General features: G+C 40.0%; 2 protein-coding genes and 1 pseudogene across 2 annotated transcripts; all 3 read right to left on the minus strand.

The window, feature by feature from the left end:
• Positions 1 to 485: 485 nt before the first annotated feature.
• On the minus strand, positions 486 to 1,143 carry LOC139212120 (transcription factor HES-5-like). Its single transcript, XM_070842592.1, has 2 exons — positions 1,021 to 1,143; positions 486 to 908 (listed from the first exon to the last, which is right to left on the minus strand). Exons 1-2 carry the CDS (start codon positions 1,141 to 1,143, stop codon positions 486 to 488), a joined length of 546 nt encoding a protein of 181 aa, XP_070698693.1.
• A 5,254-nt stretch (positions 1,144 to 6,397) lies between these two features.
• Positions 6,398 to 6,965, minus strand: LOC139212129 (transcription factor HES-1-like). The gene is made up of 2 exons (XM_070842603.1): positions 6,843 to 6,965; positions 6,398 to 6,730 (listed from the first exon to the last, which is right to left on the minus strand). The coding sequence occupies exons 1-2, from the start codon at positions 6,963 to 6,965 to the stop codon at positions 6,398 to 6,400; spliced, it is 456 nt and encodes a 151-aa protein (XP_070698704.1).
• A 4,077-nt stretch (positions 6,966 to 11,042) lies between these two features.
• On the minus strand, positions 11,043 to 11,610 carry LOC139217659 (transcription factor HES-1-like; annotated as a pseudogene).
• Between the last annotated feature and the right edge of the window lie 1,090 nt (positions 11,611 to 12,700).

The following is a 12,700-nucleotide window of genomic DNA, read 5'->3' on the forward strand; positions in this document are numbered from 1 at the left end:
ATCACAGGAAAATTGTGACATTAGTAAAACCTTTCAGAAGAAAAAGATAAACATCTGGATCTTACAACAGATCAATTCTGACTAATCACAGAGATTAAAGTGACATAAAGTCCATCATGACAACATGTCCATAAAAAGGACAGTTAAAGGTTTTTGATCACAATGATCAATAACAATCAAGGGATAACAAATGTTATCATAACATATCCTACCAACACATGAAGCACAGTGAGAAATAATAATTGCTGATGCAATCAGATTGGCTTCATGCAACATGACAGGATTTTCTCTTTCTTCATGTGAAAGATGTTGCTGCTGTCATTTCCTTAGGAAATGTCATGTTGCTCAAAGAACAACAGACTAAATACAACCTTCTGTACATACAGAAGAACAAGTCCATTAACTTCCATAGAACTCATTTCCAGTAATCTTTGACCAATGTGGTCGTCTCAGTGTGTCTGCTGGTGTCTCCAGTCTGTAGGTGTCTACCACGGCCTCCAGGGGGCGCTGGTTACTGGACTCTTGTCTTTGGTGATGCTGGTGTGGACTGAGGAGCTCAGAGGAGAGAAATCAGCCTCTCTCAGGTTCTTATCAGAGGAAGACTGCAGCGTGTTGAAGTGGTTCAGCAGTCTTCTCTGGGACTGTGTCTTCACGTCCTCCTTGGACAGGAAGTGTTCCACCTCTTGGACACACCTGGAGTAGCCCTGATCAACAGCTGCTGAGTCCACAGCTTGGTGCTGCTGCTGCAGTCGTCTCAGGAAGCAAACTGTCATCTCCAGGATGTCTGCTTTCTCCAGCTTGGAGTCTGGCTGCTGTTTGAGGAACTCTGGACCCAGGAGAGACTTGAGCTGCTCGATGCTGCTGTTGATTCGCTCTCTGCGTAACTTCTCCACCAGAGGCTTTCTGATCTGCAGAAAGAAGAACAAAGTCATTAATAAACTCATCCTGGAGTATAGAGTTAGAATAAAACAGACGACATCTGATGAAGGGTGTTTAAATCTTGTTGAATCTGGAGTTTACCTTGTGGGTCAGAGTGAGAAGCTCCTGAGAATTGGTCATTGCTGCAGTGATTGTAGGAGTCATGGCTGGATGTCTGTGCTGTAGAGGTCTCTGTAGAGAGAATCTGATCTCTGCTGGCTTCATCCCTCCTATTTATAGTCCCACATCTCCATATGAATGTGTGGGTCTTGGTCTGGCTGGACTTTCTCACAGTTTGTAGCCAATCAGAGAGCTTGTTGAGATAATAAGAGATTACACACGCCTAATGGTTTTATTGCCCAGGGGACAATGGTTAAATCTCGGGGGAGCAGGTGGAGGACTGGGGGGGTGAAGGAGAGAGACTCACAGAGCTCTGTGTGAATCTGGGAAAGTGGTGACCCTGTAGAGAGAGCAGATCTGCTGCCTGATGCTGGGATCAATGACTCTGACTGAGCACACGCTCATCATCCCGTCACACACGTGGGAGACTGACAGTTGATCACATCTAGGAGAAAAAGTTCTGTAATTTACCTTACATAGATTAATAATAATAATCAGTGCAAATAGATTTTTGCATCTAAAATGCTTTTATTGTGCCATAACCTAAAATCTTGCACGTCATTGCTTTCAGTATTTATTAAATGTCATTTATTCTTCATTCAGTATTGACAGTTCAGTTAAACTCTTAATTTAACATGATTTGACTTTTTTAGTTTAACTATTAAACCAAATAAATTGCCATATTTTGGAGATCAGTTGTGTCAGATAGTAAAAACAGTGTGATGTCCATGATTATTAGAAAACACCTGAGAACAACAGTGTTTTATCTGTCCAGATGTAGCACAGTCTTCTGGCTGGTGTCTTGGAGTCAGTGTGGGTAGAAAGTTGCTCTCAGTTTCCCACACTGACTCCCTGAATGCTGTGGTCAATGAGCAACAAAGGACTCTGAATGGAGCTTTTGTGACTGATAGTGGACGTGTGCTGTAGTAGGAACACAGGCTGACGTCACCAACCATCTGGAGGGAAACATCTCCATTGGCCGACTGTCACAGTTTGATCAACCTGATGGTTTCATAAATATATTACCAGCAAAATTATTTGGTCAACTTCCAGTTAATGTCAGACATTTTGACCATCCGATCATAACTTTGTCTTTGAATCAGCAGCTGGAGTAAATGTTCAGCTCTGTAGATGAGGGTGGGAGGTTGACGCAGCTGTTTCTTGAAGTGTGCCAAAGCCCTTTGGAGAATAATCGGCTGCTGGTGGGGCTGAGGATGGTAATCATGCTAAACTCTGCTCTCCAGAGTTTTCCCACACTCTGACCATTAAGGGATATCAAGGCATGTGCCTAAACATACTTTTCAAGGATGTATTTTTCACACTGCTTGCACAATAATTGTGTTTTTTATTTTTACATTGTACATCTCAAGATTTAATTTCAAAATTTATAAGGTCAACATTGAAAGTCAGGTAAAATAGAAGGGATATCTGAACAACAAATATCATTTAGATCCTAAATAACAATCCCTTTTTACAATATATCACAGGAAATAAAGATCACATTTGATATATGATGTGAAACAGGTTAGGAGGTTTCTATTTCTGGAGCCAGAGTCCCTTTTAATCTGCGTCTCTTCAGGGCAAAGGTCTGGATCTATTGTCCCACAGGGCTCTGTGAGGGAGTTTCCTCTGGTTTCCCACACTCTGTCCTTTCACCGGACCAACAATAGAAGTGTGTCCTATTATCCAGCACTGTCAGTGGTGGAATGTAACTACGAATATTTAGTCAAACACTGCAATACAGATTTTGAGTACTTGTACTTTTCTTGAGTAATTCCATTTTATGCTACTTCCTTCCACTGCATCTCATTTTGGAAGTCAGTATTGTACTTTTAATTCCACTTCATTTTGTAACATTTCTGACTGGTTATTTTGCAGCATCAGATTATTAACAAAATATAAATCTTCTAATAAGTGATGATGTATTTCGATGGATGAAGTTACTCTGCAGCATATAAAGTAGTCGAAATCAGCACCAGATTTACCAGCTACAACATTAAAGTGATGAAGACATTAACACATCACTGATTATAATTGAGTTACATCACATTTTATCCTGAAATTAGCAATTCTGAAAAATAAGTATGTTTGTATTCAGTACCTAAGTTATATTTTGATGTTAATACCTTTATAGTTTTACTTTAGTACATTTTAAAAGCATAACTTTTACTCATCAGAGAGTGTTTTTACACTGTGGTACTGACATTTTTACTTATGGAAAAGATTTGATGACTTCTACCACTGATTGTTTTAGATAAAATGTCTGAAATCTTTAAAGATGGAGAAGTTTACTTTAAACTTTCTACATTGAAATGCCTGAATTGACAGTTATACCAAAATTATACGGTGTTGCCGTTTTTAAATATATGTTGTCCTTTTTGTTTTAAGGACTTGTCTTACTGCAAAGAAACAGAGCAACGTAACGTCAGGAAATCTCATAATGAAACCACATTAAAACTAACTGTACTTACATCCAGAAAGTTTTCATACCGCTTCACTTTTTCCACGTTCTTATGTTACAGCCTTATTCCAAGATAGATTAAATTCTTTTTTCCCCTCAAATCTACACACAATAACCCATAATGACAAAGTGAAAAATGTTCAGAAAATTTAGCAAATTTATTAAAGATCAAACTCAAATATTGCATGTGCATAAGTATTCACACCCTTTACTCAATACTTTGTTGAAGCCCCTTTGGCAGCGATTGCAGCCTCTAGTCTTCTCTGGTATGATGCTGCAAGCTTGGCACACCTGGATTTGGGGAGTTTCTCCCATTCTTCTTTGCACATCCTCTCAAACGCAATGAGGTTGGTTGGGGAGCGTCGCTGCACAGCTATTTTCAGGTCTTTCCAGAGATGTTCAAGTCCGGGCTCTGGCTGGGCCACTTCAAAGACTTGTCCCGAAGCCACTCCTTTGTCATCTTGGCTGTGTGCTGAGGGTGGTTGTCCTGTTCGAAAGTGAAGCTTCGCCCCAGTCTGAGGTCCAGAGCGCTCTGGAGCAAGTTTTCGTCAAGGATCTCTCTGTACTTGCTGCATTCATCTTTCCCTCGATCCTGACAAGTCTCCCAGTTCCTGCTGCTGAAAAACATCCCCACAGCATGATACTGCCACCACCATGCTTCACCGTAGGGATGGTATTGGCCAGGTGATGAGTGGTGCCTGGTTTCCTCCAGACGTGACGCTTGGCATTCAGGCCAAATAGTTCTACCTTGGTTTCATCAGACAAGAGAATCTTGTTTCTCATGGTCTGAGAGTCCTTTAGGTGCCTATTGGCAAACTCCAAGTGGGCTGTCACATGCTTTGTACTGAGGAGTGGCTTCCGCCTGGCCACTCTACCATAAAGGCCTGATTGGTGGAGTGCTGCAGAGATGGTTGTCCTTCTGGAGGGTTCTCCCATCTCCTCAGAGGAACGCTGGAGCTCTGTCAGAGTGACCATTGGATTCTTGGTCACCTCCCTGACCAAGGCCCTTCTCCCTGATTGCTCAGTTTGGACGGGCGGCCAGCTCTAGGAAGAGTCCTGGTGGTTCCAAACTTCTTCCATTTACGAATGATGGAGACCACTGCGCTCTATGGGACCTTCAATGCTGCAGAAATTTTTCTGTACCCTTCCCCAGATCTGTGCCTCGATACAATTCCTTTGACTTTATGGCTTGGTTTGTGCTCTGACATGCACTGTCAACTGTGGGATCTTATATAGACAAGTGTGTGCCTTTCCAAATCATGTCCAATCAATTGAATTTACCACAAGTTGATTCTAATCAAGTTGTAGAAACATTTCAAGGATGATCAGTGGAAACAGGATGCACCTGAGCTCAATTTTCACTTTCATAGCAAAGAGTGTGAATATTTATGTACATGTGATATTTAAGTGTTTTATTTGTAAAAAATTTGCAAAATTTTCTAAAAAACATTTTTCACTTTGTCATTGTGGGGAATTGTGTGGAGAATCTTGAGGGGAAAAAAGAATTTAATCTATTTTGGACTAAGGCTGTAACATAACATAATGTGGAAAAAGTGAAGTGGTATGACTACTTTCTGGATGCACTGTATGTTGTCAGTAAATTGGCATGTGAAGGACTGACACATCCTTATATTTCTCTTTCAAAGGAGGGACTGACTATAGAGGGAAAAAACATCAAAACAGAAATCTTTTTCATTGTCATAATGAGGTCACTAAAGATGAAAAATTACACAAAAAACAATATCTTTAGCTTGCACAGTTTGTTTATATATAGAAAGTCTGTCTTTCATCATTTAAACATTGTAACCTCTGCACACAATAACATGAGAACACAAAATTCTTCAGCTTGCAGTGTTTGTTTATTCAACAAGTCACAATGAGCCACATGAAGTAAGAAAGCTCCAACTAGAGGTGATGATGCATCACAACAACAACTTGTAGATTTCTACAAGACACACTGTACTCAGAGAGAGTAAAGGAAGAGCTGTTTTCATAAAAGACAAACGATTTACAGTATCTGAGCACACAGTGCTCACTGTCCTTTCATATTAGTTTCACACTGGATCAACACATTTGCACTTATTAGACAAAAATAGCCCAGTAAAAACTGACCTTACAACAGATCACATTGTTCTTCATAACTATTAAATTCAACTGAATCTCAAAATGTAAAAGTTACATTGTCACTGGAAAACTGTGACATCAAACAAACCTTTTACCATAAAAAGATAAACATATTGATCTTTAAAACAGATCATTTTTACAACAATCACATAAAATGAGAGAAAGTCTATTATTATAAAATGTCCTTAAAAAAGACAGTTAAGTTTTTTGATCCAAAAGATCATTGTTGATAAAGAGGTAACAAATGTCACCATCACATTATGTTTTACCAAAACATGAGCATAAAAGTATCACAGGAAAATTGTGACATTAATTAAACCTTTCAGAAGAAAAAGATAAACATCTGGATCTTACAACAGATCAGTTCTGACTAATCACAGAGATTAAAGTGACATAAAGTCCATCATGACAACATGTCCATAAAAAGGACAGTTAAAGGTTTTTGATCACAATGATCAATAACAATCAAGGGATAACAAATGTTATCATAACATATCCTACCAACACATGAAGCACAGTGAGAAATAATAATTGCTGATGCAATCAGATTGGCTTCATGCAACACGACAGGATTTTCTCTTTCTTCATGTGAAAGATGTTGCTGCTGTCATTTCCTTAGGAAATGTCATGTTGCTCAAAGAACAACAGACTAAATACAACCTTCTGTACATACAGAAGAACAAGTCCATTAACTTCCATAGAACTCATTTCCAGTAATCTTTGACCAATGTGGTCGTCTCAGTGTGTCTGCTGGTGTCTCCAGTCTGTAGGTGTCTACCATGGCCTCCAGGGGGCGCTGGTGACTGGACTCTTGTCTTTAGTGATGCTGGTGTGGACTGAGGAGCTCAGAGGAGAGAACTCAGCCTCTCTCAGGTTCTTATCAGACGAAGACTGCAGCGTGTTGAAGTGGTTCAGCAGTCTTCTCTGCTGCTGGTTCTCCTGTTGCAGCTTTGTCAGGAGGCAAACTGTCATCTCCAGGATGTCTGCTTTCTCCAGCTTGGAGTCTGGCTGCTGTTTGAGGAACTCTGGCACCAGGAGAGACTTGAGCTGCTCAATGCTGCTGTTGATTCTCTCTCTGCGTAACTTCTCCACCAGAGGCTTTCTGATCTGCAGAAAGAAGAACAAAGTCATTAATAAACTCATCCTGGAGTATAGAGTTAGAATAAAACAGACGACATCTGATGAAGGGTGTTTAAATCTTGTTGAATCTGGAGTTTACCTTGTGGGTCAGAGTGAGAAGCTCCTGAGAATTGGTCATTGCTGCAGTGATTGTAGGAGTCATGGCTGGATGTCTGTGCTGTAGAGGTCTCTGTAGAGAGAATCTGATCTCTGCTGGCTTCATCCCTCCTATTTATAGTCCCACATCTCCATATGAATGTGTGGGTCTTGGTCTGGCTGGAGTTTCTCACAGTTTGAAAGCTTGGTGAGATAATAAGAAATGCCACACACTAAAAGCTATTATTTCTCAGGGGACAATGGTTAGATGTGGGGGGAGCAGGTGGAGGACTGGGGGGGGGTGATGGAGAGAGACCCACAGAGCTCTGTGTGATTCTGGGAAAGTGGTGACCCTGTAGAGAGAGCAGATCTGCTGGCTGATGCTGAGATCAATGACTCTGACTGAGCACACGCTCATCATCCCATCACACACGTGGGAGACTGACAGTTGATCACATCTAGGAGAAAAAGTTCTGTAATTTACCTTACATAGATTAATAATAATAATCAGTGCAAATAGATTAACTTAACTTAACTAAATTGAATAATCAGTGGATTTTTGTGTGTGAAATGCTTCAATTGTAGCAAATGCCACCCCTGTCATTTATCCTAAAATTTCTCTTGATAACTCAGTTAATGTTTTGGATTAATACAACTTGACTTTTTTTGTTGAAATTACCATATTTTGGAGATCAGTTGTGTCAGATAGTAAAAACAGTGTGATGTCCATGATTATTAGAAAACACCTGAGAACAACAGTGTTTTATCTGTCCAGATGTAGCACAGTCTTCTGACTGGTGTCTTGGAGTCAGTGTGGGTAGAAAGTTGCTCTCAGTTTCCCACACTGACTCCCTGAATGCTGTGGTCAATGAGCAACAAAGGACTTTGAATGGAGCTTTTGTGACTGATAGTGGACGTGTGCTGTAGTAGGAACACAGGCTGACGTCACCAGCCATCTGGAGGGAAACATCTCCATTGGCCGACTGTCACAGTTTGATCAACCTGATGGTTTCATAAAACAAATACCAGCAAAATTATTTGGTCAACTTCCAGTTAATGTCAGACATTTTGACCATCCGATCATAACTTTGTCTTTGAATCAGCAGCTGGAGTAAATGTTCAGCTCTGTAGATGAGGGTGGGAGGTTGAGGCAGCTGTTTCTTGAAGTGTGCCTCATCATTCCAGTCAAGAGGGAATAATGCTCATGATATGATATATAAAATGCATTTAGGATTGAAATACATATACAACATAAGCAGATTTTTTTTAGCCTTTTTAACTGTGCCAAACCCTTAAACGTAGCAAGTGAAATTTATCTACTTTAAATCGATAATTTAGTTTGAGGAATTACATTTTTCTCCATTGAAACAGTGCAGTTTTGCAAAATAGTACCATCAGATCTTTGTCTATCAGAAATTATTGTGGTGCCTATTTTATTCCATTTAAAATAAAGTGAAGACAATAACTTTGCTGCTGTCCAGATGCTGCAGAGTCTTTTGACACGTGCCTTGTAGTCGGGGTGAGTAAGAAGTTGCGCTCAGTTTCCCACACTGACTCCCTGTATGGTGTGTTCAATGAACCACAAAGGGACTTCTGTGACAGATGCTGCTGGGTGTTGTTATAGAAACAGAGCTGACATCACACACCATCTGGAGGGAAAGGACGCCATTGGCTGGTTCTGACTGTTTGTGAAATTTCAAATTTCGATGAACAATCTGCTATAAGATATCACTACAATCATTATCCTCTCATGTTTCCACTTATCATCATACCATATTTTACACCTGCGGTCATAATCATGCCTCATTCCTGAGCATCACCTGGATCAAAGTTTCAGCTCTACACATGAGGGTGGGAGGATTCCTGGGGGGCAGCTGTTTCCTGAAGTGTGCCAAATCCCTTTGGAGAATTATGAAGAGGCTGCTGGTGGGATGGATGTCATTCACACTAAACTCTGCCCTCCAGAGCTTTCCCACACTCCGTCCATTAGCAGAAAACAGGAACGTGCCCCTCTGCAAATGGACTCTTTGAGGATCCTGTGCACGAGCAGTGTGTGAGCCAACAGCAGAGGGAGGGTGTCCCTTAAAAATGAGCTAGTGGAAAATTAAGCAAAACCAAAACTTAGCTCAGGCAAAAGGAAAATCAAAAATAATCAGCTCACAGTTTATACTCATGGATGGTTAATTTATGTTCCAAAATGCCAAATTTTCATGTTCATATTCTGCTCTGCTCAATGTATATTTAGGCCCAGTGGTGTAGATGATTCTCTTTATTAAATATCCTCTCAGCATGTCAATCATGTGCAGTTAGTTTGTGTTTCAGTTGTTTGCTGTTCAAAGCCCCAAATATCATGAGACTGTTATTCTGAGAAATATGGTATTATGTAAAATTTACAAAATTCTTATGCTATGATATTTTAAACAGGTTAACCTACAAAGTTTAACCTTTTTCAGGCTCTGTACTGAAAATATTTGATCTCACTTGATGAAACAACAATATTCTAAAAGGTGTTGATTTATATCAGAAGTACATTTACAACCAAATGAATGATTTAAACTAGTTTCTATTTCTGGAGCCAGAGTCCCTTTTGATCTGCGTCTCTTCAGGGCAAAGGTCTGGATCTATTGTCCCACAGGGCTCTGTGAGGGAGTTTCCTCTGGTTTCCCACACTCTGTCCTTTCACTGGACCAACAATAGAAGTGTGTCCTATAATGCAGCACATTAGATACAATGTCAGACGTCTTCAAAGTGGGAAATTATTACCTTTCATTTTTTACAGGAAAACATGTCAAACTGTCAGTTGTACTTATATAATGGTGCACCAAATGTCTTTTTTAGTGTAAGTTTTCTCTTTTGCTTTGGTGACCTCAGTCACTCCATATAAATAGAATGACATAATATTGATTATCCCTCATCCAAAGTCTTAATTGAACCACCCTCTGTTTAGTTTGACATCGATTAGGCATGTTAAAGATAACATGACAATGACTGTGTGTGCTGAATTTTATCTGAATTTCTCAGTCAGAGGTAGGAACAATCATGGAGGCCTCCATCATTAAGTGAAAATGAAAACAACAGGTAGAGACCATCTGTCATTGTAGTAAAGTGGATAACCATGACACAACGACATGAGAACACAAAATTCTTCAGCTTGCAGTGTTTGTTTATTCAGCAAGTCACAATGAGCCACATGAAGTAAGAAAGCTCCAACTAGAGGTGATGATGCATCACAACAACAACTTGTAGATTTCTACAAGACACACTGTACTCAGAGAGAGTAAAGGAAGAGCTGTCTTCATAAAAGACAAACGATTTACAGTATCTGAGCACACAGTGCTCACTGTCCTTTCATATTAGTTTCACACTGGATCAAAACATTTGCACTTATTAGACAAAAATAGCCCAGTAAAAACTGACCTTACAACAGATCACATTGTTCTTCATAACTATTAAATTCAACTGAATCTCAAAATGTAAAAGTTACATTGTCACTGGAAAACTGTGACATCAAACAAACCTTTTACAATAAAAAGATAAACATATTGATCTTTAAAACAGATCATTTTTACAACAATCACATAAAATGAGAGAAAGTCTATTGTGATAAAATGTCCTTAAAAAAAGACAGTTAAGTTTTTTGATCAAAAAGATCATTGTTGATAAAGAGGTAACAAATGTCACCATCACATTATGTTTTACCAAAACATGAGCATAAAAGAATCACAGGAAAATTGTGACATTAATTAAACCTTTCAGAAGAAAAAGATAAACATCTGGATCTTACAACAGATCAGTTCTGACTAATCACAGAGATTAAAGTGACATAAAGTCCATCATGACAACATGTCCATAAAAAGGACAGTTAAAGTTTTTTGATCACAATGATCAATAACAATCAAGGGATAACAAATGTTATCATAACATATCCTACCAACACATGAAGCACAGTGAGAAGTAATGATTGCTGATGCAATCAGATTGGCTTCATGCAACATGACAGGATTTTCTCTTTCTTCATGTGAAAGATGTTGCTGCTGTCATTTCCTTAGGAAATGTCATGTTGCTCAAAGAACAACAGACTAAATACAACCTTCTGTACATACAGAAGAACAAGTCCATTAACTTCCATAGAACTCATTTCCAATAATCTTTGACCAATGTGGTCGTCTCAGTGTGTCTGCTGGTGTCTCCAGTCTGTAGGTGTCTACCACGGCCTCCAGGGGGCGCTGGTGACTGGACTCTTGTCTTTAGTGATGCTGGTGTGGACTGAGGAGCTCAGAGGAGAGAAATCAGCCTCTCACAGGTTCTTATCAGAGGAAGACTGCAGCGTGTTGAAGTGGTTCAGCAGTCTTCTCTGCTGCTGGTTCTCCTGTTGCAGCTTTGTCAGGAAGCAAACTGTCATCTCCAGGATGTCTGCTTTCTCCAGCTTGGAGTCTGGCTGCTGTTTGATGAACTCTGGACCCAGGAGAGACTTGAGCTGCTCAATGCTGCTGTTGATTCTCTCTCTGCGTAACTTCTCCACCAGAGGCTTTCTGATCTGCAGGAAGAAGAACAAAGTCATTAATAAACTCATCCTGGAGTATAGAGTTAGAATAAAACAGACGACATCTGATGAAGGGTGTTTAAATCTTGTTGAATCTGGAGTTCACCTTGTGGGTCAGAGTGAGAAGCTCCTGAGAATTGGTCATTGCTGCAGTGATTGTAGGAGTCATGGCTGGATGTCTGTGCTGTAGAGGTCTCTGTAGAGAGAATCTGATCTCTGCTGGCTTCATCCCTCCTATTTATAGTCCCACATCTCCATATGAATGTGTGGGTCTTGGTCTGGCTGGAGTTTCTCACAGTTTGTAGCCAATGAAATTCGTATGCTGAGCTGCCACATGCTCATATTAGAGGGGGACAATGGTTAAATCTCAGGGGAGCAGGTGGAGGACTGGGGGGGTGAAGGAGAGAGACTCACAGAGCTCTGTGTGAATCTGGGAAAGTGGTGACCCTGTAGAGAGAGCAGATCTGCTGCCTGATGCTGGGATCAATGACTCTGACTGAGCACACGCTCATCATCCCATCACACATGTGGGAGACTGACAGTTGATCACATCTAGGAGAAAAAGTTCTGTAATTTACCTTACATAGATTAATAATAATAATCAGTTTAGATAGATTGTTGTATCTAAAATGCTTTTATTGTGCTATAAGCTAAAATCTTGCAGATGTCATTCCTTTCAATACATATTAAATGTCATTTATTCTTCATTCAGTATTGACAGTTCAGTTAAACTCTTAATTTAACATGATTTGACTTTTTTAGTTTAACTATTACACCAAATAAATTACCATATTTTGGAGATCAGTTGTGTCAGATAGTAAAAACAATGTGATGTCCATGATTATTAGAAAACACCTGAGAACAACAGTGTTTTATCTGTCCAGATGTAGCACAGTCTTCTGACTGGTGTCTTGGAGTCAGTGTGGGTAGAAAGTTGCTCTCAGTTTCCCACACTGACTCCCTGAATGCTGTGGTCAATGAGCAACAAAGGACTTTGAATGGAGCTTTTGTGACTGATAGTGGACGTGTGCTGTAGTAGGAACACAGGCTGACGTCACCAACCATCTGGAGGGAAACATCTCCATTGGCCGACTGTCACAGTTTGATCAACCTGATGGTTTCATAAATAAATTACCAGCAAAATTATTTGGTCAACTTCCAGTTAATGTCAGACATTTTGACCATCCGATCATAACTTTGTCTTTGAATCAGCAGCTGGAGTAAATGTTCAGCTCTGTAGATGAGGGTGGGAGGTTGAGGCAACTGTTTCTTGAAGTGTGCCAAAGCCCTTTGGAGAATAGTCGGCTGCTGGTGGGGCT

Source organism: Pempheris klunzingeri, chromosome 2 (assembly GCF_042242105.1).
Source record: "Pempheris klunzingeri isolate RE-2024b chromosome 2, fPemKlu1.hap1, whole genome shotgun sequence".
Lineage (NCBI taxonomy): Eukaryota > Metazoa > Chordata > Actinopteri > Acropomatiformes > Pempheridae > Pempheris > Pempheris klunzingeri.